General features: G+C 42.7%; 1 protein-coding gene, 1 long non-coding RNA gene and 1 other non-coding gene across 16 annotated transcripts in view; 1 reads left to right on the forward strand and 2 right to left on the reverse strand.

Annotated features, from left to right (window-relative positions):
- NOD1 (nucleotide binding oligomerization domain containing 1) overlaps window positions 1-11962 on the forward strand; it is a 62882-nt gene extending 50920 nt beyond the window's left edge. For 6 of the 8 annotated variants that reach the window (XM_072783606.1, XM_072783611.1, XM_072783610.1 and 3 more), the window contains one exon: window positions 10990-11962. In XM_072783606.1, coding sequence (XP_072639707.1) covers window positions 10990-11062 — 73 coding nt within the window. In that variant the 3' untranslated portion in view covers window positions 11063-11962. Of the gene's footprint in view, window positions 1-5321; window positions 5607-6327; window positions 6614-10989 lie in introns of all 8 variants that reach the window. The other 2 variants (XR_012010719.1, XR_012010720.1) reach the window with 2 other exon arrangements.
- LOC140608749 (uncharacterized) lies at window positions 80-26412 on the reverse strand. 7 transcript variants are annotated; one of them, XR_012010727.1, is made up of 8 exons: window positions 19324-19957; window positions 18803-18857; window positions 17665-17855; window positions 14333-14514; window positions 12409-12502; window positions 11379-11543; window positions 6311-6406; window positions 80-568 (listed from the first exon to the last, which is right to left on the reverse strand). It is a non-coding gene; the product is annotated as an uncharacterized lncRNA (long non-coding RNA). The 7 variants fall into 7 exon arrangements; XR_012010726.1 differs by lacking the exons at window positions 18803-18857; window positions 19324-19957 and adding an exon at window positions 19964-26412; XR_012010729.1 differs by lacking the exon at window positions 18803-18857 and having other exon boundaries at window positions 17756-17855.
- Window positions 23121-23189, reverse strand: LOC140609614 (small nucleolar RNA SNORD2). Its single transcript, XR_012011382.1, has one exon. It is a non-coding gene; the product is annotated as a small nucleolar RNA SNORD2 (small nucleolar RNA).
- Window positions 26413-27042: the final 630 nt, after the last annotated feature.

A 27042-nucleotide genomic window follows, 5' to 3' on the forward strand; every position in this document is an offset into this window, starting at 1 on the left:
TGTCACTGGTCAGGTCCTGAGAGCTTTCTCTGGTGATGTTGCCCGAATAGCTGATCGCTTCCAGGCTCTAGACTGTGACCAACAGGACTCTTTGTTTTTGTTTTTAAATTTATTTATTCATGAGAGAGGCAGAGACACAAATTTTTTTTTTTTTTTAATTTCCCACAGGGAGGGCAAAGTGTTGTGGGAGGGTGAGGCTCATGCAATAACCAGACTATTGGTGACTGGTACCAAGAGCAGGTGTTCAAAGGGTCCAGAGCAGGGAGGTCAGAGGCCTCCGGGGAAAACAAAACAGCCTTTTCAGGATTAGGGACTTGATCAGTCAGACATTAGTGGGGAAACTTCTATAAAGTTGCAAAAAGAGTCTTTCAGCAGTGTCTATATAATTTGAGTCATCTTGAATGCACTGTGATGGGTACAGGAAGGCCAAAACCAAAAACAGAGTTTGTCAAGGAGCAAGGAAGAACGAAGTGTCCATCCAACTTTAATTTCTCTGGTTCTGGAGCAGATCTTTGCCATATTTTAAGGACGCCAGGATGGCAAAAGTCTGGCAATGAGAGGCCATTTTCTGCGGAAGGAGAAGGAGAATGGAGTTAGTACACGTCTTTATAGATTCTGTTGTCTTGCACCAAAGTCACCTTGACCACACATTCAAATTTCTTTCCAGCGATTTCTTTTCTGAAAACTTACTAGAACTTTCTCTTTTTTACATTTAGATTTTGTCCTTTCTTTTCCATCTAAGGTGTATTTCTCTTTTTCCTATTTTTTCTTACCAAAAAAACACACAACCTTCTTTCCTTTCATACAGAGTTGTTTCTCTTATTATTTCCAGTAACCTTAATTATATTTATTAGAATTTTTTTTTAAGTTTTATTTATTGGAGGCAGCCCAGGTGGCTCAGTGGTTTAGCGCTGCCTTCGGCCCAGGGTGTGACCCTGGAGTCCCATGATCGAGTCCCGCGTCGGGCTCCCTGCATGGAGCCTGCTTCTCCCTCTGCCTGTGTTTCTCATGAATAAATAAATAAAATCTTAAAATAAAAGTTTTATTTATTTAAGTAATCTCTACACCCAACATGGGTCTCCAGCTCATGACTCTGAGATTAAGAGTCACATGCTCTTGTGACTGAGCCAGCCCGGTGCCCCTTTATTAGAATTCTTAACTCTTAAAACCCTAATTTTCAGTGAAAGCTAGTAAGTAAGCAACTGTGAACTGTTATGCCAGCATTCTTTAGATTTTTAGACTTATAAGTATGTTTCACAATTTCTAGAAGTAGATGCCTTTTTTCAGTTTCCCAAAGTAGCACTAAGATATCTAAATTTTTAGTTTCCTTGTAATAAGTAGTCAAATGCAGATAAACCTATGCTTGATAATTGTTTTATGTATTTTAAGAGAAGAAGTTTCCTTAAATCTGGAGAAAACAAACATTTTTAAAAAGTCAGTGATATTTTATTTTTTTAAAATATTTTTATTTATTTATTCATGAGATACACAGAGAGAGGGAGAGAGAGGCAGAGACACAGGCAGAGGGAGAAGCAGGCTCCATGCAGGGAGCCCGACGTGGGACTCCATCCCGGCTCTCCAGGGTCAGGCCCTGGGCTGAAGGCAGGCGCTAAACCGCTTAGCCACCCAGGGATCCCCCAAAAGTCAGTGATATTTTATTTTATTTTATTTTATTTTATTTTATTTTATTTATTTTTTTAAGTCAGTGATATTTTAAATGAAAAGTTATAAAAATTATCCTCTTTAGTTCATTTAATCACATGTTTTTTCTTGTTCTGCTTGAATTGAGTTCTTCTATGAGTTCTGGAAATTCTTACCCAGTTTAGTTTTATGAGCTGAAGGTTATCAGAAACCTGTATTGAGAGGTCTTTCTGAGTCTCATTTAAGACAAAATACATTTGCAGGAAGCTTCTGTAAAAGCATCTGAGTGTGAAAAGTATAACTGTAAATGACAGAAGTCTTAAAAATGGCCATTTGGTTAAAGATATGATCAGAGTTTATTATGATGCAAGTGGCAAGGATGTTTGGTTATTTCTGTGACATATAATGCTTTAAGATAATAACATACCAGGACTTATCAGATTGTTTGGAGTTTCATATAATCTTTAGAACACTTATTTTGATAACCAACATCTGTATAAATTTTGGTAGCACTTATTTGACAGTGCTGTCCATATGATTAAACACAATAACAAACAAGCCTAATTAATTACTCACAAAATCTCTGAAATGTGCAAGGAGCCCTCTGGAAAATTTCAATTAAGATTGTGGTCGGAACGACTTCATTTTAGAATTTGATTTTGGGAAGTTATGTCAAAAAATATAAAAGGTTTGGACATTTGGTTAAGTAGGAACACGAATCATTACAAAACAATAGTTAATTATCCATTTAACCAAAGTGACAATAAAAGATTATAAAGGCCAATAGAAGGTTACATAGTTGTAAGCAAAATTTAGCCCTTTTAATATTAAGACTCAGTTTTATTTAAGTAATCAAAGGCCTGGCAAACATAGGAAATTATTTTGGCAAAACGCAGAATCCTTGTTTTCTAGGCACGTAACTTTAAAGGTAAAGAAAAACTTTTGCTTATAATTTCTTACTAAGAGCAGACCAAGAAAATTTTGTCCTTTTAACACAGAGAAAATAATTCTAATTTTGTGCCAGTGTACTTTTGATAATAAAACTCATTTACTTAAATTTACCGTTACCCAGTACTGGCCACACAGAAAACTTCTTTCCAAAGATTTCTTTTCCATAAACCTTCTGCAACTTTTTTTATTACATTCAGATTTTGCCTTAAGTTTTCAGCCTCACTTCAGGACCAATTTATTTCTTTTTCCACTACAAAGAATGTGCTTTTATTCCTATTTTTTCTTATCAAAAACACATATCTTACTTGTCCTGTATATATAGATTTGTCTCTCTTATTTTCAGTAGCCTTAATTACATTTATTAGAATTCTTAACTCTTAGAAACCTTAATTTCTAGTGAAAAGTACGTAGTTTACAACTGCTTACTGTTATATCAGAATTCTTTAGATTGGCAAATTAAAAAAATTACTTTTAATTTCTCTTACTTTTTTGAAGTAAGCTCTATGCCTAATGTGGGACTTGAACTCATGACCCTGAGAGATCAAGAATCGCATGGTCCACTGACTGAGCTAGGCAGGCACCCCTAGAATAACAAATTTATGAATACATTTTGTAATTTAGAAACATGTTTCTTCATAGTACAATAGCACAAAACAGGTTTTGCTAACAGACTCAAATTTGTCTTATACAGAGAAACTAAAGGTGAAAGTAGTTAACCTTTATTAATACTTAATCTTGTATTAATTTTTCTTATTTGGCAATGATCTAGATACTCAATGAATTGAACTACCCATTTAATTTAGCAAAACTTCAAAGTTTTTGGGTTACTACTCAAAAGATTTTGGAAGCTACTTAGAAAGTTTACCTAGAAACCTCTTAATCTTTACGTCTATTTAATGTTCTGGAAACTATCAGGGCAGTATTTTCTTTTTTTTTTTTTTTTTTTTTTTTTTAAATTTTTATTTATTTATGATAGTCACACAGAGAGAGAGAGAGAGAGAGAGGCAGAGACACAGGCAGAGGGAGAAGCAGGCTCCATGCACCGGGAGCCCGACGTGGGATTCGATCCCGGGTCTCCAGGATCGCGCCCTGGGCCAAAGGCAGGCGCTAAACCGCAGCGCCACCCAGGGATCCCATCAGGGCAGTATTTTCTATATAGGCCTGAATATTAGCTCTGCCTGAATATAGATTTAAGGAGAGAATAAGTGAGTGCTTCCTTGTTCTATTTAAAATAAAATGCCAGCAGCCCCAGTGGCTCAGCAGTTTAGTGCCATCTTCAGCCCAGGGGTGTGATCCTGGAGTCCTGGGATAGAGTCCCACATCGAGCTCCCTGCATGGAGCCTGCTTCTCCCTCTGCCTGTGTCTCTGCCTCTGTCTCTCTCTCTCGTGAATAAATAAATAAAATCTTAAAAATATAAAAAAAAAATAAAATGCTTGATTCCTCTGGGGGGAAAATTTTTTTTACCTTTTTTTCTCTTTAAGTACAGGGCAATTTTGTTCCAATATCCTGACCTTGGTAATATGCATAAGTATTTTGAGCGGAACAGGTGAGGTTTGGAGATTGGTAAAGATAGGTGGGTTTTTACTTATTTTTAGAGTTTCATTTCTAGTTTTATAGAGATTTGTAAGACAAAGACAGTTGTTTTTAATTTCCCCCATAAAACTAGATTCCAGGCTGAATGTAAGGGACTGGCATACCTTTTTTTTTTTGTTTTGTTTTTTTTAAGATTTTATTTATTCATGAGAGACACAGAGAAAGAGGCAGAGACATAGGCAGAGGGAGAAGCAGACTTCCCACAGGGAGCCCGATGTGGGTCTCCATCGCAGGATCCCAGGTTCACCACCTGAGCTGAAGGCAGACACTCAGCCACTGAGCTACCCAGGTGCCTGACTGGCCAACCTTTTAACTAAATTTGCTTCTCTGTATCACTAAAATGGGAATCAAAAGATTTATGCTTTTGTACAGTCTGTATAAAGCATTTTAACAAAAGCCTTCTTCACGGTTACACAGTTCAGCCTTGGCTTCTCTTAGCCTCTCAACATAGCCTTCTGATCATTTGTAGGAGGGCCTAGGAGAAATTGTATTGGTCATCTCTTTCCTCTGTGAAGGGGGGTTGTGAATAGTCAAATCTTTTAAATGTTTCTCTAAGCTTGATAGAATCTTCTGAAACTAGAGGAAAAAGGGCTTTGTAAAAGATCTGTGGACGTGAATTTTTTTGGTGGGGGGACGGGGTCCACCTGCAAACATTAGCATATAAAAATGTCTGAGGCTGATGGGTCAATTCCAGTAAACCATGCCCTTCTGTTTGTCCCAGGTGCTTCTGTGAAATTCACCTTCTGGCTTTTAGGATTTATAAGAGTAGCCTGTGTACTTTGAATCTAGAGGTTGGGCTGGATTTTAAGAAGGGGATATAGACATTTATCTGTCTTAAGTTGAATTTTTGTCCTTTTATCTTGTCCAGGGAATCCCTAAGACTAGCCATTATATACTAAAAAGACAATTGAGAGCTCTTTATAGATGATTTTCTGCTTTCAAACGGCCAGTTAAAGGACCTAGTGTCTGGCCATTGACAAATAGGATCTTACCGATTTCAATAGTGATTCAAACCCAACAGCTTAAACAAAGACCCAAGAGGCATCCCTAGAGAGAGCACAGATGATGCAGCTCCCATGATCCAACAGCTTACTCCCAAGAAGAGTCTGAGAAAGCAAACACCTTTGTTTTACAGGCCATAAGAACGAGGTGGTGTTACGGTGCCTCTGGTCTCCCATGAGTGTGAGATGCCTCTAGTCACAGACCTGCTAATTAATCTGTGACATCAGGCAGGTGCTAATGGGATGAGATTTTTCCAGCACTAAGGAGCAACGAAGGTTGAAGCAACAAAGGCCCCTTATGGGCTGGGATCTTTTTGTAAGAAACTTTCCTTAGAGCTGGCATGGCTGGACAGAGTGCTGCTTGTAACTGTGCATCTTGCATCCCCGGTCTATTGGACTGACCACCAAGACGCACCCTAGTAAGTATGCCCTCCCGACTGACAGAGACCAGAGAAAATATTCTCACTGTTCACAAGGCCAAGCTCTTAGGACACAGAACAAAAGGAAAAATCTCTTATATTCACATTAACAACCCTGCCTAAGCCTTGGGTCTCTGGGTACCAGATCAATACCTAGAAGGGATATGCCTTGAGGTTGGGGACTGTGTGGTATTTTACTGTCTACCTTGCTGCATGGACATTTTCTTGAGGCCAGCAGGGGACCGAGTATCAATCTAAGCCATTCCATGGCCAAATTATCCTAACGGGAGGTCTTTGAGTTTAATGATAAGCACTCTAACAGCTTCTAAGTGCTGACCCGTGACCACCAATTTTGTAGCTTGGGCTTCCAAGATGTTTCTTCAGTAACATCCTTTAGCTCGTGTTCATGTTAACCCACAGCAAAGTTTGTCTAAACGGACACTGGTCTGAGGAGAACCGTGACCTCACCAGTCTGTGAGGCCGGCTACACAGCAGGCTTATAGGGCCGAAGCCTACTTTCGGTCCTGTGGGAAGTCCTTTCTGTGACACTCAACACAATAGACAACAGTGACCATCTCTGGGAGGGAATGATCAGTAACCAAAGAGTACGCTACCAAATTTTCACCAACAGTCGCTAAGCCCAAGGAACCAGTTCTATAGTATTTTCTCCTGCTAACCTAAGTTAGAGAAAGAAAGATTCTTACCCCTCTCATTCCACCAGACCCTGCAGAGAAGCCAGGAGGCTGATGTCATCAGAAATCGTCCCTTCTGCTGGCTGGATGGCAGATGTCCCAGGGTCTCTATGTTGCAGCAGAACGGAGATTAGTATCCTGCCCACTGTGCCAACCAAAGGGAAGGAAAAATTCTTCCCCTACCCTTCAAGGTCTTCCAGCTGGACTGAGAATTAAATTTACATAAAACAGATTAACCAGAGGAATAAACCCAAGTTTTATTACGTGTGCACAAGCGGGCCAATAATGAAATTGAGAGCTAAAGAAATGACCAAGGTGGGTAGTTTTTATACTTTTTAGATAGAGACCAGAAATAAATTCATGAGGAATTGATAGGACCAAGAAAATGGAACTTTGGGAGCTCCAATTAGTAAGAAGTTCTAGGCAGAATTTGGGGTGTGATATTAAATCTGTAAAAAATTAACAAAGGTGGTTTTTATATGGCTTTCTTGTCTCTAAACTTCCTAGCTTTGGTGATAAGAAGGTCTCTACCTCTCTCGTAGAGGGAGGGTGACTTTCACCTGGCGAATTATTCCCTGCTTTCTGAGTATCCTTATACAGGTTGCCTCTTAGATACGTTTTATTTAAAATAATCAATATGCCACAGTGGCCCATTTTGGAGCAGCCTGCCCTTGGCCCCTACAAAAGCAACTGACTAGAGCTCTTCTACAAATTGATTTTAGTAATATCATCCAGAAACACGATCTCACGTTTATGACATACATACAGACACACAGAGGCAAAGACCCTGTAGTTACTAGTATCTGTGGAGAAGAGGTTTTAAGATTTGTATTTGTCCGTGGAATCAAGCTTATGGAGGCTGTGCTAGAATTTGGTCACAACAGCCCTTTTAAAGCAGTCTGTACTTTCAAAAGGCCTCTTTTTTTCCTTTTTTCTCTCAGGTAACTGTGGGCTGTGTTTTTACATTTCAAAGACATGATAGATGTAGAACTTCAAGAGACAGGGAAAGAATGTAAGTTCTTGGAAGAAGGACTTGGGTTTTCCCAAGACCAATCATTTACGAGTCTTTTGAGATACATAGGGAAGTTTTGGAATAGGTAAAGGAATAGGTGAATTTTGAATTGTGCCTGGAGCGAACTTTTACTTTGAAAAAAAAAAAAAAAAAAAGGCAGATAAGGACAGTTGCCCTCAATTTCTCAAGGAATTGGGCTCTAACTTGAATGACATCATAGGTCGACCGGCCTACCCCAAATACATTATCCTTCATCCATTTCTTTCCCTCTGGGTACATATTTTAATTTCAGATATTTCTGGCAGTCCTGAATAACAACTCCCCTTGGTGTTAAGCTGGGTTCCCAAAGAGGGTGCAAAGGATATTACCTTCCCGAAATCCAGAGTCACTCCCAGAAGACAGTCAAAAGAAAGAACCAATCACCTGCCGGTGCCAGGCAGGCAGAGAGCCAGGCCTGGTTGCACAAAACCAGATGAGGAAGAAAGAGGGTGACGGCTGCCCCTGGGAGGGAGGGGATCAGGGAACAAGGGGTTTGGGTTCGGGAAGGTAAGGGTGATGGATGGTTTGCTTTTCCCTCTGCACTGGGCCCTGTGGCACATCCAGGAGAAGTGATTCTGCACAGCATTTTCACCCTCCGCTGCCAGTCCTTCCAGGGTCCCCTGTGGGAGCTCTGCTCTCTACCGGAGTTTCCTCTTGGCTGTCTAAGGGAATAATGTAGCAGTTCACCAAAAAAATCCTCTGGTTTCGTTAACTCTGAGAAGGGTCCATATGGGGGGTCGCCTGTAAGGTGAATCTGGTTTCTGGTGGCATTTTTTGGGGGGTGGGAGGGAAGACAAAGCAGACAGAGGATTAGCAGAATGAGAGGACAGAGGGGAGTTACTGGAGCCTCTTTTTTTTTTTTTTAATGGTTTTATTTATTTATTTTTTAACTTTTATTTATTTATGATAGGCACACAGTGAGAGAGAGAGAGAGAGGCAGAGACACAGGCAGAGGGAGAAGCAAGCTGCAGGCACCGGGAGCCTGACGTGGGATTCGATCCTGGGTCTCCAGGATCGCGCCCTGGGCCAAAGGCAGGCACCAAACCGCTGCGCCACCCAGGGATCCCTGGAGCCTCGTTTTAGGGACCTCTTACACCTTTCATTTTCTTTAGCCTTTTGCTAAATACTTTTAATTAATCTTTTAATGAAAAGATTTTGGAATTTTGAAAACTTCTGGAGCTTCTGCTGGCCAATGTAAACTGGTATCCCGCTCGGTCGATTTTGGGAACCCAGGCTTTCAAATGCACTTCTTCAACGACCATTTATCTAATGGGAACGTCCCCCATTGTGGCCATTGTACTTCTAGGTTGTTTTTAGCAAACTTTTGCCATTTCTGTAGATACAGCTTCTGGCACCATAGAGTTTACACATAAAATGAGCAGGTGTGCCGGGAGGTGGCACGTTTGACACTTCAGAATTTAAGGATCCCATTAGCTAACAAGCCTTTGTTTACACAACACAAGACCCTTAAACGTGCGCACCTGCGCACCTTGACCCAGCGGGGCTGTCACCACGGGGCCTTAACCTGCGACTGGCCCAGAGAGGGCAGTGCACAGCCTGGGCTGGCCCAGTGCTCCCCACGGTGGGACTGCCCACTGCAAATGGGGAAGGGACGAGAACAGCAAAGCCCAGTAAGTGGGGACTGTGCATGGGAGCTGGGAAGGGAGGGATCCCAGCGTGGACTGGCCCAGGGCTCAGGCTTGGCGCTCCGTGAGAGCCCCTCATCTACACCACCCTGTTGACCCATTAGGTGAGCAGCGAGGGGGCAGCAAGGAGGGCACAAACCCGGAGGACTCAGAACATTAAAAAAAAGGGAATTGACTGGCCAGGAATGCATTGTGTAGGCAAGGTTGCCCTCCTGAGGGGCGCAGAATGGGTCTCTCAGGAAATTTCCTGGTCCTGTGGCCTGGCTAAAGGTGGTATTCCTGGGGACGTGGAACTGCAGTTAGATGAGGTATTAAGTCCCAGCTTCCTGAGATGGGGCCTTAACCTGGGGCCTGTGGGTGGTTTCTTTAAAAAAAAAAAAAAAAAATACAGTGGTCACTTGTCCCCAGAGCTGAGCAACTTTATTGGCTGAATGACCAAGTGTCTGAGTGCCAGATACTGTGCTAGCACCATCTAGTGGTGACCGAAATGGACCTGCCCTCAGAGGTTCACTACCTAGTGACAGGCACAGGAAAGAAAAAATCATTCATGATGCCCTAAGGAGAAAGCTAAGAAGGGAACCTAATACAGATGACGGTTCAGGGAACTTCTCCCTAAGGAAGTGGTATTGAAGCTAAGCCTTGAAGACTGAATAGGGGTTAGTCTGCTGAGGTGAGGGGAAACTGTTCCAGGTAGAGGGAACAGCATATGCAGAGGCTCCGAGGCAGGACAGAGGAGCACGGTATCCTTGAAGAATAGCGAGATGTTGATGTGCCCTGGGGCTCAGACAGTATGGAAGAAGAGGCAACAGGGGGCAGAGGAGATGAGGCACAACAGAACATAAGACATTTGTGGGTCATGCCACATATACTGGTCTTTATCCCAAAACCAATGGAAAGTCATGGAGGGGTTTGAAGCAGAGTATGACCAGATTTGCATTATAAAAAGAGCACTCAGGCAGCCTGGGTGGTTCAGTGGTTTAGCGCCACCTTCAGCCCAGGGCCTGACCCTGGAGACCCAGGATCGAGTCCCACATTGGGCTCCCTATATGGAGCCTGCTTCTCCCTCTGCCTGTGTGTCTGCCTCCCTCTCTCTCTCTCTCTCTGTGTGTCTCATGAATAAATAAATAAAAAATCTTAAAAAAAAAAATATATATATATAGCACTCTAGGTCCTCCAGGAAAATGGATTGGAATGGGCCAGAAGAGTGCAAGTAAAGGGACCAGTCAGGAGGACACTGCAGACATCTAGAGAAGAGGTGATGGCACTCAGACCACCATGATGGTGGTGAGGATAGGGACAGTTCCAGGGAGGCATTCTGGGGATGTTTAAAGAGAGAACTCCGTGACAGAATGTGAAGATGGGGAGGAAGGAGTCAAGGCTGATCCTCAGGTCACTAACTTGCACAGCTGGATGAAGAGGGGTCCGACTCACTGAGTGAGGGGCCCTAGGCAGGTATGGCCACCTTGAGGTGCCTGCAAGGCATCCAGATGAAGATGCTGAGGTAGGTGGAGCCACACAGGAGAGGTCTGGGCTGCAAGTCCAATGATGTAGGGATGAGGTCGCCTGGGGGACCAATCGCTGGGGAGCCTGGAGGAAATCCAGTATGTAGAAGCTACATGCAGGAGAACATGGGAGAGGAGACGGAGATGGAGTGGCAGACAGAGGAGAAAACCAGAGAGCGTAATACCAAACCAAGCGAGTGTGGGGTTTCAAGGAGGCAGAGGGCAGGACAGCCAAATGCCTGTGAAGGACACATCGGTTCTGAGAGATGTCATTAAGTTCAGGGTCACAGAGGCTAATTGGTGACCTTAGTGAGAGCCAGTTCAGAGAGTGACGATAGCTGGGAAGGAGTAATGTTATCAAACAAGTGTCTGAGCAGAGCACGTTCCTTCACTTCGGGGCCACGTGAAGAATCGGAGTCTGTTAGGAACACACACTGGCAAGGCTCCCTACGAGTTCTTAACATTTTACCTGTGTTCTTTTTTCTCCGACAGCCTAAATGGAAACTTGATAAAGCCAGAAGAGGCCAAAGTCTTTGAAGATGAGAAGAGGATTGTCTGCTTCTGAGAGGCCACTTCTATGTGGGGGGTCCGGGAGAGCCCACTGCCTCGATGACCCAGATGAGCCTCCCTGTGTAGCTGTTACAATTTTACAGGGCAGGAGTGTGCCTGGAGAGCCGTTTTAGTTACTGTAAATACACTATGAAGAGACATAAGGCACATCCAGGGTTATTTTTATCGGACATTAGAGGACGACTGAGCTCAAACACGGCCCTCAGGTCCAGGGCAGTGAGTTGGTCATGCTGCCTTCATGGAAGAGGACATGGTTTAGAGTTAGTGCCAAGCTTCTTGGAGAAAAGGTGCTCAACGAACAAGTGTTTTACCTGGAAATTCTCTTCCTCCTCAGGTCTTCCCCATACGTTGACCATCTGCCCACATCACAGCTGCGGATACTGAGGAATGTGCAGAGTCGGGATTTGATATGTCCACCGTTTTGCCAAAACAAGGGCTCTTCGTAGGCTTTTGTTTTACTCCTGGAGTCTCAGGGTCTGTTGATAGAGATCACGGGGTACCCCCTAAGCAGGCTTAAGAGATAGGGTGATGTCCTCATCATGCTGAGTTTCTGCTCAGGAAGGCTGATAAGGGCGGGCCTGAGGAAGAACCGTGCCCATCTTCCAAAAGGCAGAGGCCTGGCTTGCCTTTGTTGGCCCTGGTGTCTAAACAGAAGCTTCTCTCCCTATCTCTTGCCCTCGTGAGGAAGAGTCTCTTCCCTGCCCCGGAGTAGTAGTGAGGATGACCCAAGTGGACTTAGGCTGCGGTTGCGAGAACCCAGCCAGCAGAGCATGTTACAGCGACCATCATGGCAGTCATGTGCTGGATGTTAAATGGAGGAGGGGCAGTGATATTACCAGATAACTCGTTTCTTTTGCCAATTCATTTAATAAAATACTGAAAATATTATTTCTAATTGCCCTAGTCTAAGATTTTTATTTTTATTATTTTTAAAAGTATTTTTATTTATTCATGAGAGACACACACAGAGAGAGAGAGAGGCAGAGACACAGGCAGAGGGAGAAGCAGGCTCCCTGTGGGGAGCCCGATGTGGGACTTGATCTTAGGACCCCGGGATCATGACCTGAGCCAAAGGCAGACGCTCAACCACGGAGCCACCAGGCGTCCCTTATTATTTTTAAAAGATTTTACTTACTTGAGAATGAGCAAGCGAGCACGAGCAGGGGGGAGGGGCAGAGGGAGAGGGAGAAGGAGAAGCAGGCTCCCCTTTGGGGCTCAATCCCCTGAGCCAAATGGGCCACCCTAGCGCCCCTCATGCCTGGGACTTTTAAAAGGGAATTCAGCCTGATAAGCACGCTGCATCCCTGGACTCCATGCCTGGCTCCCTTCAGAGATACTCACTGTGTTGGGTGGGGCCCTGGTGTGTGGTGCTGTGAAGAGCCTGGTGAAGGAAGGCCAGGGGTGTCATTTCATGGTCCTTTGCAGGCCTCTCCACCTACCAAGGGACCAAAAAAAAAAAAAAAGCCAAGGAAGCAACTGTGGCCTTTTCCTCCATCTGACCTCTGAATCCATACAGCTGGCTTCCCAGGGGGAGCAGACTTGGTCAGGGGTGGCTAGGGCCAGGATCGACCGCATGGGCCAAATTCCACAGCCCTCACCATTATGCCACGGTAGGCCAGGCCAGGCTCAATGTCCATTACCTTCTGTAGCTGTTCACTGCTGAGTGGACCTGTCACCCACCGTGGCAAGAGGCACCAAGCTGATAAGGACCAAACACGAGAGGGGAAGGGATGAGGGGACCTTCCAACAGTACCTCTGAATTCTGAGGTCCAATCTGGCTTTGTATAGCAGCCCGTCAGGAAGTGTGCGACTGAGGAAGTTCCCCTAAGTAAGGGACTTAGCTCTGACCTATTCCTCCTGTCACCCCAGACCTGAGTATTCACCCAATAGTCACTCCCTGAGGCAGCAACTCTCTCCCTATTAGAGATTTTGGGCGAGAGGTATGGAATGAGCGTGGTGAGCTGATGACCTCCTGAGTCAAAGAACTGTACTTCACAGCTGATAGATTCAGATTTCATTAAACCACTAAAACTAAGCTTTTTTTTTTAGATTTTATTTATTTATTCATGAGAGACACAGAGAGAGGCAGAGACATAGGCAGAGGGAGAAGCAGGCTCCATACAGGGAGCCCAATGCGGGACTCGATCTCAGAACTCCAGGATTACTCCCTGAGCTGAAGGCAAATGCTTAACTGCTGAGCCACCCAGGCGTCCCTAAAACTAAACTTTTGAGAGACTAAAGTTTACTCAGAAACTACCAAATAGTACTGCCTTTACAGATTATTTAAATTTAAAGAAATTAGAATTTGTGTAGTGTTGGCTTAAATTTTACTTGGAAATACTTCCGGCCTTCTAGATGGTGAACAACGGATTTTCTATCCCTCAGTCTCCTAACTTTCCAGAAGGGTTCTTCATTACTCACTGGTGAGCTTCTATGCAGACAAGAGGAGACACTTCCTAACCAAGAGACCATTGAAAATTGAAAAAAAAAAAAAAAATTCCACAAACCTAGGATAGGACTTTCTCTTCCCACAGGACATTTTGGTTGGTTTGGGAAAGAAACGACAGCTCCCACATTTCAGACCTGCGGTTATGGCATGTCTGTGCTGACTCAGAACTTACCAAGAAAATGAAAGAAAGAAAGAAAGAAAGAAAGAAAGAAAGAAAGAAAAGAAAGAAAAGAAAGAAAAGAAAGAAAGAAAGAAAGAAAAGAAAGGAAAAGAAAGGAAAAGAAAGGAAAAGAAAGGAAAAGAAAGGAAAGAAAGGAAAGAAAGGAAAGAAAGGAAAGAAAGAAAGAAAGAAAGAAAGAAAGAAAGAAGAAAGAAAGAAAGAAAGAAAGAAAGAAAAGAAAAGCCATGTCAAGTCACCAGGTGGCTTTGGGCCAGGTGGTAAGGCTGTCGGAAGCTCAACCTGCATTTTGAAAACTGGGAATCCCAGCACTGATCCCCGGGGTGGCTGTGAGGCTCAGACATTCTGGAAAGCAGGTGGTGCAGCGGCAGGGCCCGGGTCAGCACATGCTAGTCACTGTAACCACTGCTGTTCCTTTCAGCTCACAGTGGAACCCCCTGGGGGGTGCCCTTCTCAGCTCAGAGGCTTAGGGAACTTCCTGATGGGGTCACGTAAGGGCCTGGAAGTTCTCCAGGTCAGGTCCAAGAATATTCTCCATCACGTTGCTTGGAATAGTCTGGCTTTGACAGAGAAAGGCATAGCCCTCAGTTTCCATCATGATCACCAAGGAGCCCTGTACCCATTCAAGTGTTACTCACCAAACTGAAGGGGAGGCACAGCCATGTCGTCCTCAAGCAGTAAAGAATGGAGCAGGAGCCCAGGAGCCTTCCCCTTCTGGAAGCATTTGCCTCCTGGATATTTTGGTCCATTTCCAGGTGTGCTGCATGTCTATTTCCGGTAACTGAGTGCTCGCTTACAGACAAAAGCCCTTGCCCTGGAGCTGAAAGGCAAAACCAGGATCATCTTTCCGGGTCCAGAGAGAGGAATTTCAGTGAAAATGGAATTTGCTGGCGAGGAGGCCGAGGTACCACAGACGTGCTGTAGCAGAGCAGCAGGGCCCCCCGGGCCATCCCAGCATGAGTCTCCCAGCCTCGAACTAGAATTGACTACACCCAAGACCAGCTTAAAACTTTTAGAGGCACTAAGCACTGAAAAGGTTATGGGTCCCCAGTGATCTGTAATAAAATTTTTTTTTAAACAACAGTAAATCATAAAATAAGTGCAAGGATGTTAAACAAGTTTTTCCCATGACTACTTGGGTGGTTTTTTTTTGGGGGGGGGGGGAGGAAATAACAAGTATCAAAAGGTCTCAAAGTTTTTTCCTTGGTTTTTTCCACTGCCAGTGCTTTTTTATTACAAAAAGCAGTATCACAATATTAAAGGAAATTTTTAAAATAATGCTTATAAATAACACAGTACTAAGTTACTTTAATTTTTTGCGGGTCATCTTCCCAGGTTTTGTTTACTCTATGACATTTCCCCCGATTTTTTTATTGTGGTAAAATACACATAAAATTTACCATCTTAACTATGTTGAAATGTACAGTTCAATGGTATTAAATATATTCATAATGTGCAACCAACACCACCATCCAGTTCCAGAATTTTCTTAGAATCTGAAACTCTGTGCTCCCATTAAATGACTCTCCATTCTCCCCTCTGCCCAGCCCTTGGCAACCACCCTGTCTCAAGGATTTTAAGTATCTCATAGTAAGTAGGATCACACAGTGTTTGTTTTTGTTTCTGTAAAACAAAACAAACTTATTTTGGCTTATTTCTGGCTTATTTCACCTAGCATAATGTCCTCAGGTGCATTTTCCCACATTGTTACATAGGCTTTATAATGATCATTCATATTGTTGATCTGCTTAATTATGCTCCAAATGTTAGAAATCCTGTCTTCCAGATTGGTTTGGTGGTGATTATTTTATACAACATTTCTGTGGAAGTAGAAAATTCTTTAGGATTATTTCTTCGGAGTGGGATTATCAAGTCAAAGTTTCTTGCTATGCAATTTTCATTTTCCAGCCTGTGTCAGCCCATAGAGTCTAGGGGTGTACTAAATGGTCTGGAAGCAGGTGGAGGTTACAGAACAAGGTCACGTGAAGCCAGCAATGTGTCCTGGGCCCTGATCCTAGACAGTGTTTAGGCACTGCCCCTGCCTCCCCACCCTACAGATTATAGCTACAGACTGGCACTGGTGACCACTACAACTTTAGGGAAGAATGAATGATCCATATAGCAGTATCTGTTTGAAACTGGTACCATGCAAGATAGTAATTCATTAGTGTAGGTATCAGTATCTTTAAAATCAGTTTTCTTTAAAAAATTTATATATACGTATCTATGTCCTTGCTTTGCCCGAACAGACCTAGTCTGACTTTGACCCATTAATACTGGGTCAAACGGAAGCTCTCTCTCCCCAACAACCCTACAAAGTAGGAATGACTTCATGAACAAGGGAAACTAAAAACCTGTGACTATGGGTGCAGGTCTTCTTACTAATCAGGATGTGCATAAAAATGTGTTCGTGTGTGTGGTGGGCTGAGGTAAGGGAGAAAAACCCTTCAGGAAAGGGATTTTGGCAAATGTAGAAAGCCACAGCTGGCAACACCTGAACTTTTGAGCTCATTTATTCAATTCCCACACTCGACCACTGAGGAAACGTGTTGGAGCAAAAGCAACTTGCCCAAGGTCACATAGCATATTACTGGTAGAGCACGAACTAGAACACAGGTCTGTGTGGTTTGGTTTTCCCTTTTTTTTTTTTTTTTAGATTTTATTTATTTATTCATGACAGATTCATAGAGGCAGAAACACAGGCAGAGGGAGAAGCAGACTCCATGCAAGGAGCCCGATGTGGGACTCGATCCCTGAACCCCAGGATCACGCCCTGAGCCAAAGACAGATGCTCAACCACTGTGCCACCCAGGCGTCCCTCCCTCTGTTCTAATAGTTTATGACCTTCAGTTCATTCTGCAACTCACCATCTTCCTGCTAAATCAGGTAAATCTAGTCCAATCCACTAGGGCAACCTAAACAAAATAAACTTGTCCTAAGACCACAGATGAGGTCTCTGCAGTGTCCCTGGGATTCTTCAGGAAGCCTACAATAAGAAAAGTCTCTTATATCCCTCATGCTAAAAGTTACAAGACTCTGGAGTCATGTTTACAAGCGTCACCAAGAGTCACAAGGCTCAGGACGCTCTGGAGAAGGCTGGGTGATGCGAGTCTGACTCTCCAGAGCCCACAGCTTCCTCATTGGCCACATATCCTCCAACCCCCCAACCATGGATCTGGACCAAAGGAAGGAAGTAGGTGCATTCCAGACAGCTGGAGAAGATCCTATTTGGATGGTTCTCATCACAAGAGGGCAGCATGTGTCCAGCAAGCAACTAATCCATTCTGTCAGTGGCCCCCAAAAGGGTCCAGCTGTGCTGGGGGCCTCGTGACCGACACATTGTCCTTTAATGAAGACTCCATACCAAATACACAGTGAAAGAAGCAATTTCGTTTCAAGCCCATTCATCCTTGTGTTCAAAGACATGGGTAAGCAGAGTCGGCGAAGGCTCAGTAAAGAGTAGTACTGACTGCAAGTCCCTGGGCCCTGAGGATTGAGGTTCAAATCTCAGTACTACCGGGTAGTCATGTGACCTTGAAAAGTAGCTGAGCTTTTCTGTTGCTTGGGTTTCCCACTCTAATAACAGTATTCCCCTCAGAGGGTTGTTTGGTTAATGGAGTATATTAATATACGTAAAGCACGTAAGACAGTACCTAACCTGTAGTAAGGGTTCCAGAATAGTAACTCTTATTATCTGATCACAACATTTTCCTTCCAGCACTGCCTTCATGAGCACCAGGGATAAGGCAAAAGAAAAGAGGGGCCCGTGCTGGGCCATCATCCCTGTCCTTCAGAGCCCCTCCAAAACACCACCACCATTTTCAGACTGATAACAAGCTCTGGACTGTTAAGCAGCCTTGAGCCAGAAGCCATTTCTAAGGCTGAATACCTCTGGGATAAGATGCATTCCCCGTACTTGACATCGTCTTTCATTTTTATTTTGCTAAGGAACTGCATATCCGTGTCATACCCAGAAATGTGGATGAGGGAGGCCAAAAGCCTGTTTGCATCGTGATTTGATTTCACAGATGTCAGCATATACTATCTGGCCTTCTACGTACAATCATATGGCTGGAGGTCATTTCTTTGATGTCAGCCTGTGGTTCTCTGTTTCTGGCATTCTTTTCTTTCATTCATTAACATTGCTCCTGATTCCCCAGCCTGTTGAAGGAATGAATGACGGGAGTCGTGAGAGGACGGTAGGAAGGGAGGTAGACAAGGGAAAACAAAACAGATCGGGAGGGTGGGAGGTGGGTGGGTGAACTGAATCCTGGCTCGCACCCAGCTGTGTCAGCTCCTAGCACCTTGTCCGGGGGCTGGCGCAGTGTGGCTCAGGCCATCAGCCCAGTGTCCTGGGCCCTGATATCTACGGAGACAGCGGCTCATCATCTGTTGAGCAGCTGTGGGGGATATCCCAGCTGCCCACTGCTACTTTTATATTTCCCAGTGGGTTTTATTTTGTATTTCCCACATTCCTAGGCAATGTGTAAGGTCTTTTTCCTTCCGTCAAGATAATGCACTTATTTCTAATTCATTTTCCCAGGAGGATTCATTGGTGATCAACAGCATTCTTCCATTTGAATCATCTAGTTCAGTGAAATTCATCTAGTTTTCAACCCTTTTTTTCCCCATTATTGTCCCTTTAAGGAGACTTTTTAGACATCTTTTCCTCATCTGCCTCCCCATCATGAAATTCTAACACCACAGTTATACTGTATTTCTCTTTATGGCCCCTGGGCACAAATCATTGAATACCCAAGTTCTTTCTGGTCCCCCATGAACCAGTTCTCACCCTCTTAGGGGTGATACCCTCCTGGTTGAGAATGCTTGATCCAGTCAAACCCAAGATAATTCTTGTTACCCTTGCCATCTCAAAAAACCCTCTGCCACCTAAAGACTGTTTGCCTTTATACACATTATTCAACTTCTAGTCTAATAAATTTTCGTAGTTACAACATTCTTATTCCTTCCTTCACTTTTATCTGTCCTAAAGCAATTTTGTTTCTAAATCAATTTTAGTCATTGTGCAAAAACACTGCTGGTCTTGTTTTTAAAAAAATGCTAATCGTAAAAGGGGAACAGGCTGTCCTAACCGGGACAGTTCCTACCTGAAGTTTCCGGCACCAGCAGCTTCAGAGCTGAACTTCACTGACTGCCCCAGGCCTGTGGGCAGAACTGGAGGCTGACCAAATTTGCCTTTGCTGTTGTCCCACTTCCCTTTCTCACCTCCTAATTCCCCTACTCTCACAACACATCCAAGAGACCCACAGAACCCAAGCCTCTCTGCAAGCCCAGAGTGCCTAACTCCTATATCGGCATCCTCAACCCAGAAAAATTCCAGAACACATTGGGCTCTTTTGAAAGGGTTGATCCTTGCAACTCTTAAGCAGAGCTGAGAAGGCCAGCCCATCCATCCTTCCATCCCTTCCTCCCCCAGCTCCTCCCCCTCAGAGATAAATATTGAAGACCTACTTTATCCCAAGTGTTTTGGGGGCTGGTAGGAATATAATGATTAATGTCATGTCTGGAATTTCATTTTACCCTATTTACAAGTTAATAAGTTAGACTGTTACTGTTTCATGGATGCTGGCATGACACAAGAGACTCCTGAGTCAGACACAAGACTTACCATCCACAGGACAGCAGAGAGCTGATGGTGAATAAAATTGGTCTCAATAAGGAAATTAGTCAACACTGAATGTTTTTGTAAGGTCAAAGTGAGATTAGTCCTGAAAAGTGCCCATGGGTTCAGTGACATGGAGGCTAAGCAACACCTGGATAATAGCCATTTTGGTAAACTGATAGCAGGGAAGCCAGACTGGAGTGGGTTGAGAAGTAACTGAATTTAGGAGGTCTTTCAAGAAATATATGAAAGAAAAGATAGGACAGTGCTCAAAGGGGATATGGAATCTAGGGAGGGTTCATTCATCTAAAGACAGACCAGGAGTTAAATGCTAATTGGGAGAGAGGGACAGGTGTAGGAGGAGTGGCAGGTATAGGAGGGAGTGAGGTGGTGACTGAGAACTCGAGGCTCCTGAGGTGAGCCGGGCCTCAGCCTGTAGCACAAATGAGAGACTGAGGCTTTCACAAGCAGCAAGGCTTTGCTAAGGTGGGGTGCGGACCAGAGGGGTATGTGAGGCTAGGAGGAGGATGCTGGCACACTGTCAACAACCAGGGCTAATGCCAGACTCTGAAACAATCATCTCTTTATGGAGAAGGGGAACCACAAACAGAGTAGAATAGAATATATTTCTTCTAAATGTGGAAACCTTTTTCGGGAGAATTTTTGCCCATTTTGATTCCTTTGGTTTCTGAAAAGACAAAAAAAGGTGTTAAGTAGGCAGCACTTACAGTCTTCCCCCAACTGTCTTTCCTCAGAAGGAAGCCTCCAGGGCCTACTTCACTGAACGAAGTCAAGGACACCAAAACATTACTGTAATTGTGCCAAACGCCCATAGAAGGTTCACAGTATTTCGGCCTCTCTTCTAATCATTTATATATACTTTTTTCCACTCCTTACAGTAACCTGATGATATCAAGGAAACTGAGCTACAGCGAGTTAAAGTAACTTGCCCGAGATCACACAGTATGTGAGACGCAGATAATCAAGCCATCTGGCTCCAGTTTGTATGCTCAACCATTACGCCATACGACCGCTATCCCTGAGCACCAATAAAGAGTAATCCCCAAGATGAGCAGGAACAAGGAGACCTTCAGCAAGAGACGAGGAACAGTTTGAGGCTGCAGGAACAGGTGGATCCGTTAAGCATCAGGTACGAAGGGCCACCTTAACTTGGATGGTAAGCTAAAACATCACTGCAGTGGTTGATTCTTTACTTTTTTAATTTTTTAAAAGATTTTATTTATTTATTCACGAGAGACACAGAGAGAGGCAGAGACATAGGCAGAGGGAGAAGCAGGCTCCCTGTGAGGAGCCTGATGTGGGACTCAATCCTAGGATCCTAGGATCCCGACCTGAGCCAAAGGCAGACACTCAACCACTGAGCCACCCAGGTGCCCCAAGGCTTATTTCTTTAAATGCCAATTCTACTAACCTAAATTTATGATGTATCTGTAAATATTTCATCATTATAAATAGGCCTGAAATGTAATTTTGAAACAAAATCAACATGATTTTTACTATAACCAACACTGATATTAGAACTTGAGTCAGGTTATGAAAACAGCCTCGTAGCTGGACTATATTATCAAATATGTGTCCAAGATGTTATAGATCTGTGAATGATTTACCTAACTTGATTTGCATTAGTACTATAATATGTGTGGTAGATCATTATAGCAAATGCTTCCCCAATACATTACATTTCCCTCTACCTTTGTGACTTGCAAGGGGTCATGAAATGATACATTGGCAAACACATGCAAGCAGATGCCTGAAAAGTATTTGCAGATCGCAGCTTGTCCTCCCTTGCCACTGGGAACCCTTCCACTACCATGTCAATAATCCCAGGCAATGCTGCTGGAGACACGTGGTCCAGCCAGCAGCCAGCCTGCACTTATCTCCAGAAATGTGCGACTAAGACAACACCCCCCCCAGCTGATGCATCTGCTGGCTGGAGCTGCATGAACAAGTATAGGCAGGAGCCTACATTTCTGACTCTCAGAACCATGAGTTAAGGCTGTGCTTTTTAGCCACAAAATTTTGGGATGGTCTGTTACTTGGTGAGGGATAACTGAAGCAGTATATAAAAATTTAAGGAAGGCTAGCTGCTGTAATAATTGACCGCTAATACACAGTGGCTTAAATACAATAGAAGTTTACCACTCATAAAAGCAGCTCAAGAAGGTTTCAGATTGGTGGTAGGGGGCTTTGTTGCATACAGTCACTCCAGGGACCCAGGCCATCAGTTTTTGCCACCTTCAACGTGTGGTTGCCAAGGTCACCCAGGCATGGTAAACCAGATAGCAGACGCAGGGAGAGCACAGAGGGCAGCAACTGGGATGTTTCATGGGCCTGGTCAAGAAACAGGGCACATCTCTTCTATTCACATTTCAAAGGTAGATCCCAATCACATGACCAACCATAAGTGCAATGAAGGAGCCTCTGTGCCTAGGAAGGCAAGGAAACAGTCTGATGAACTCAGAGTCTGATTCTACAGACTTATATTAGCTTTTTAGGCACAACAAGAATACAGGGAAGCTAATCCATGTAAATCTTCATCTACAACATAGAGAAATAACTTTTTGCTACATTTTATAAGGATTAAATGTAAAACACTTGGTTAGAGTGATAGGCTTTCAAAAAATGGTAGCTAAAAGCATTATTACTGTTACTAAGTTGGATGGTGTGAGAAATCAAAGAACATGGAGATGAGGAGTTACACTAAGCTATCCAGATAGTAGCAACATTAGTCATGACATGTCCAAGTATAATCACAGAAGTCCAACTCAAACAAGTGTTATCAAAAAAAGAAGAGGATTTATTAGGATAGAAAGACAGGGTGTAGCTCTCCACGTCGAAGGAAGACCTGCCAAACTGGAACCTTCTCCAAGATGTCAGAGATTGGAACTCCTTTCCTTTTTCATGTAATATGCCATTTACATATCTTTGCTTCACTTTCTCCAATGACACCCTTTGCATGTTTCAACAGGCTCCAGAATTGCTAATTTTCAAGTGTATGGTACTGTTATTGTGGTTATATTTTTAAAGAGTGTCTATTGGCCATGAGTTGGTAATTGCTAAGTTAGGGGATGGGTAAATGGGAGTTTACCACACTGTTTTCTCTACTTTTGAATACATTTGAAAATTTCCACTAAACAAACAAAACAGAAGCCCAAGACTGGTCTCATCTTGACTTAGCGATTCAAGAAGGAAGGAAGGATGGACTTGACTGGCCCGTTTACATCACACTTTTAATTGTGTGATTAAATTACAAGTAATTTTCTTCTTTGGTGAAAACTCTATGTACTACAAAGGGAAATGCTGTCATGATCAGCATTATCATCTGTTTGGCTGTGGTTTTTCTGGATTTTGAGAGAAATGGCTAAAGTGATCTACAGAAATCAGGACTTGACAGGGTTGGATGAATCCAACTACATCTACTTCTTGACCTTACCGATTGCTAAAACACTTCCCTGCTCTCCTCACATTGTATCACCTTAAGAAAGGCAGAGATATCTTGGCAGCATTTTCCTTAAACACCTTCATATTTAATAGTCTCAGAAGAGAACAGATCAGAGAAAAAAGCATGAGAACCACAAAAATTACAGATCTATTTTCTAGTGATGGAGACAAGAAACTCAGGATAGTCACATGTATATTAGGGTATCTAATCAGAATATCCAGTACATAAGAGATCCTCTTGTCAGCAGCAAAAAATAAAAATGGTTGAGAACAGCCACTACTTTTTTTTTTTATTTTTATTTTTTGCTACTACTCTGTAAGATTTTTTTCCCCAAATAGCCAAGCGATCAGCAATGAGTACTCTCTTCATTTCAGGTCAATCCCAAAAGATGACTGCCATCATTTCACTATAGGATACATTTTCTGAAGAAAAAAATATCAATTTCTCTGTATTACATTCTTTGTAATCATGTCCTATAAATTGGTTGAACTCATCTGTTATACTGTCCGCATAAAAAATAAGGACTGAGGGGGAAGATATTGATAATCTTAGAAAAAAAGTCTAAGGATATATAGGAAGCAAGCATTTGTTGACTACAAACTAGTACTCTGTTCAAGAAGAAAGAGCATATTGGAATATTACTTTTATAATTAAAACCTTTGCTAATCAGTCTTGATATTCAAATAATCTTGTATCCAAATCAGATTTTTTTATTGTCACAAATGTGACAGACTGTCCTTTCTAAAGATAGATAACACAACATATTCCATCCCACATGTTTTTTTTTTTTTTTTTAAACCATGTAACATGGACATTCCTTCCATTGGGTAGTAGAGTCTATGTCTTCTCCCTGTGAACCTGAGAATGACTTGTGTCCTCCTTGACCAACAAACAGGGTACCATAGAAGTGACTGTGTGTGACTTTGTCTCAAAGTCACAAGGAAGCCATATACTTCTTCTTTGTCCTTTTGGGACAACTGTTCTTGGAATTGAGCCACTGCACTATGGGGAAGCCACGTAGCTACACGGACATGTCACATGTAAATGTGCCAGCAAACAACCAACAGCTAACACCGGCCACCAAATGTGAGAGATTGAGCCTTCAGCTGGTTCTGGCTCCAACCCAGGGAGTTGTTGCCAGCTCCAGCTAATAACTCATGGAGCAGAGATGAGCTGTCCTTGCAAGCCCAGCCCAAATTACAAATTTAGGAATAAAATGAATTATTGTTGTTATCTTAAGGCACTAAGTTAGATGTGATTTACTATGCAGCAAAAATAACTGAAAGAATAAACATGACATTATCAGGAAAGTTTTTGTCTTTGGTACACAGCAGAATAAATTGTTGAATGAATATGAATGGAGTATTCTGAAGCAATCAGGAGGGATGAATTAGACGTATAGGTAACCACATAAATAGATCTCCAAAAAATAGTGAAAAAACGAATAATCCGAATGATAGACAAGCATTTATGTACATTTTAAAAACATACTCAAAGGAATCATATATATTTTTCAGAGATGCATAAAATCTAATTAATATAGAAAAGGTAAATCAGAAAGACATATATTAAATATACTGGGGTGTAGGTCTATGGGAGTGGGAATGGGCACAAAGGAAGAAAATGATTCAAAAGGAACAGCCAGAAAAACCCAAAACAAAGAGTGTTGCTATGTAATTCACATTTCTTTCTGAGCACACAGCTAAAATCTACTTTCCAGCTTCTTGTACATTTAAGTGTGGGCACATAATTGCATTTTAACCAATGGAATGTGGGCAGAATTGATATATGCTATCTCCAGGCCAGGCCCTTAGAAAGGGCAAAAACGGCCCTGACAACTAATAGAAAGGCTGTAACATTCCCACTGGAACATAAACAGTGATCATAATACGTCAACAATGACAAGGCAACTCTGTGACCATGGTGGACCAAGACAGAGTACAGCCACCCCATGAGCATGTCTGAAACAAGAGAATGACAAAAACATTGCAACTACAAATATAATTATACATCTCCACTCTTCCAATATTTTGTTTTCGGACAATGAGGACTAGCTCGGCTTTAAGCGTACTGCCTCTTAGGTAAGATTACCAAGGTACATAATCGAATAGCTCCAACAGTACCCAAATCACTACTGGTCTCCACTTCTTTTGGCCCTTCTTGAATCCCCAGGACAAGTTCAAACCTACAAGCTTGCACCATTCTCTCACAAGGACGCCCCTGGGTTCCTCAGCTAGGTCCAGAAACCTCACTTTGTTTGACCTCGGTTGTATGCGGGTTGGTCTCTGGCTGGTGAGCTTTGACAAAAGTGGAGCCTCTGGAGATCTGGTTTCAACCCTCCCCCACCCAAATTGTGACCCTTAATGGTGTATATACCTCAAACTCCTTGAATCTCCATATTCTCAAGGCCACCCTTTCTGAAACAATAGGAGCTGAAGATGAGCTCCAAATAATCTATTGAGCCCTTCTGTCTTAGGTCTAGAATTCATTCCTAGGACTTCTGAATTCTTATGAAATTTTTGGTGAAATTTTGCTTTTAAGCATTTAACTCAGCATTACTATTATCTGTCTGGTTATCCACTGTCTTAACTGTCACTCATCTATAAGGGAAAAGCCTATAGTGAGGGGCATGGACCAGACAAACTCAGTGAGGCTGGTCCTGATGGCTGATGAGTTCAGGACATCTCATCAGTGCTGCATCTTTGGAACAGACTTTACCTTGCGTCATTATTAGTTTGCCAGGGTTGCCACAACAGATGTAACAAACTAGGTGGCTTAAAACAATAGACTGACCAATTCCCTCATAATTCTGAAGACTTGAAGTCTAAAATTAAGGTGGCAGAAGGGCCACGTCCACTTGAAGGCTGCAGCGAAAAATCCTGGCTTCTGGTGGTTGCTGTAATCCTTGGTACTCCTTGGTTTATACCAGCAGCCCTCCAATCTCTGATGCTGTCATTACATGGCCTACTTCCCTCTTTGTGTATCTCTGCATCTCCAAACCTAGCCTCCTAATAAAGATATCCGTTATTAGACTTAGGGTCCAAATAATGTCATATTCACAGGTACCTGGGGTTTAGACTTCAACATAACATTTTGAAAAAACAATTCAGCTCACAACAATCACCTTTCAAGATATTTTAAGAATGACTCTTTTTAGTTGTATCTTCCTAGGGCTCTTTTTGTTTTGTTTTTTACGAGTCCTCAGTTGGCAAAAGCTGGTCCTTGGCCAGATGCTGGAGACATGTAGTTGAACAAGCATATTATCAGTGCCATAATGCTCATGAGGTCTTTGTAGTTGAAGTCTGCATTCAACTTCAGACCAAACAAACACCTTTTCCTTCATGATATCCTGCTATATTGATAAATCATGCATACAACCTTCCAAGTTGCACAATCGCATCAAGGACAATTATGTAATGCAGTGGTCACTTTGGGGAAATCTGACATGAACAAATTGTTCACTTGATAGGCACCCTAGCACAAAAAGGAAACAAAACCCCAACTATCCAATGTATGCTTCTACATTCTATCTGAAGTGCTATCATGTTGATAATGGTAGACTGTGATGTTACATATTCAAATGTGTAGTAACCACTAACAAAATTATACAAAGGAACAGACTTATAAACACTATAAAGAAATCTAAATGGAATACTAAAAAATGATCAAGTGACTCACAGAAGACAGCAAAGATCAAAGAGGAACAGAAGAAGAAACAAAAATAAAATAGACTTAAATCCTAACATATCAATAATTAAATATAAAGTTTACGCATATGAATTAAAAGAAATGAGCACAATGGATTAAAAAAGCATTTTAGTGCCCACAAGAAAGAGACAAGACAAATTACCAACATCAGGAATGGAAAAGGGGATATCAGCAGATATTACAGACCCAGCAGACAATAAAAGGATAACAAGGGAATACTACAAACAACTCTATGTATATAAATTCAACAGCTTAGATGAAACTGACCAATTCCTCAAAAGCTACAAACTATCAAAACTTACCCCAAATGAAATAGGTAACTTGAATAGTCTCACAACTACTAAAGAAATTCAATCAATAGTTTAAAACCTTTTTATAAAAAAGATTTATTATTTATTTATTCATTCATTCATTCATTCATTCATTCATTCATTCATGATAGAGAGAGAGAGAGAGGCAGAGACACAGGAGAAGGGAGAAGCAGGCTCCATGCCGGGAGCCCAATGCGGGACTCGATCCCGGGACTCCAGGATCGCGCCCTGGGCCAAAGGCAG

Source organism: Canis lupus, chromosome 18 (assembly GCF_048164855.1).
Source record: "Canis lupus baileyi chromosome 18, mCanLup2.hap1, whole genome shotgun sequence".
Lineage (NCBI taxonomy): Eukaryota > Metazoa > Chordata > Mammalia > Carnivora > Canidae > Canis > Canis lupus.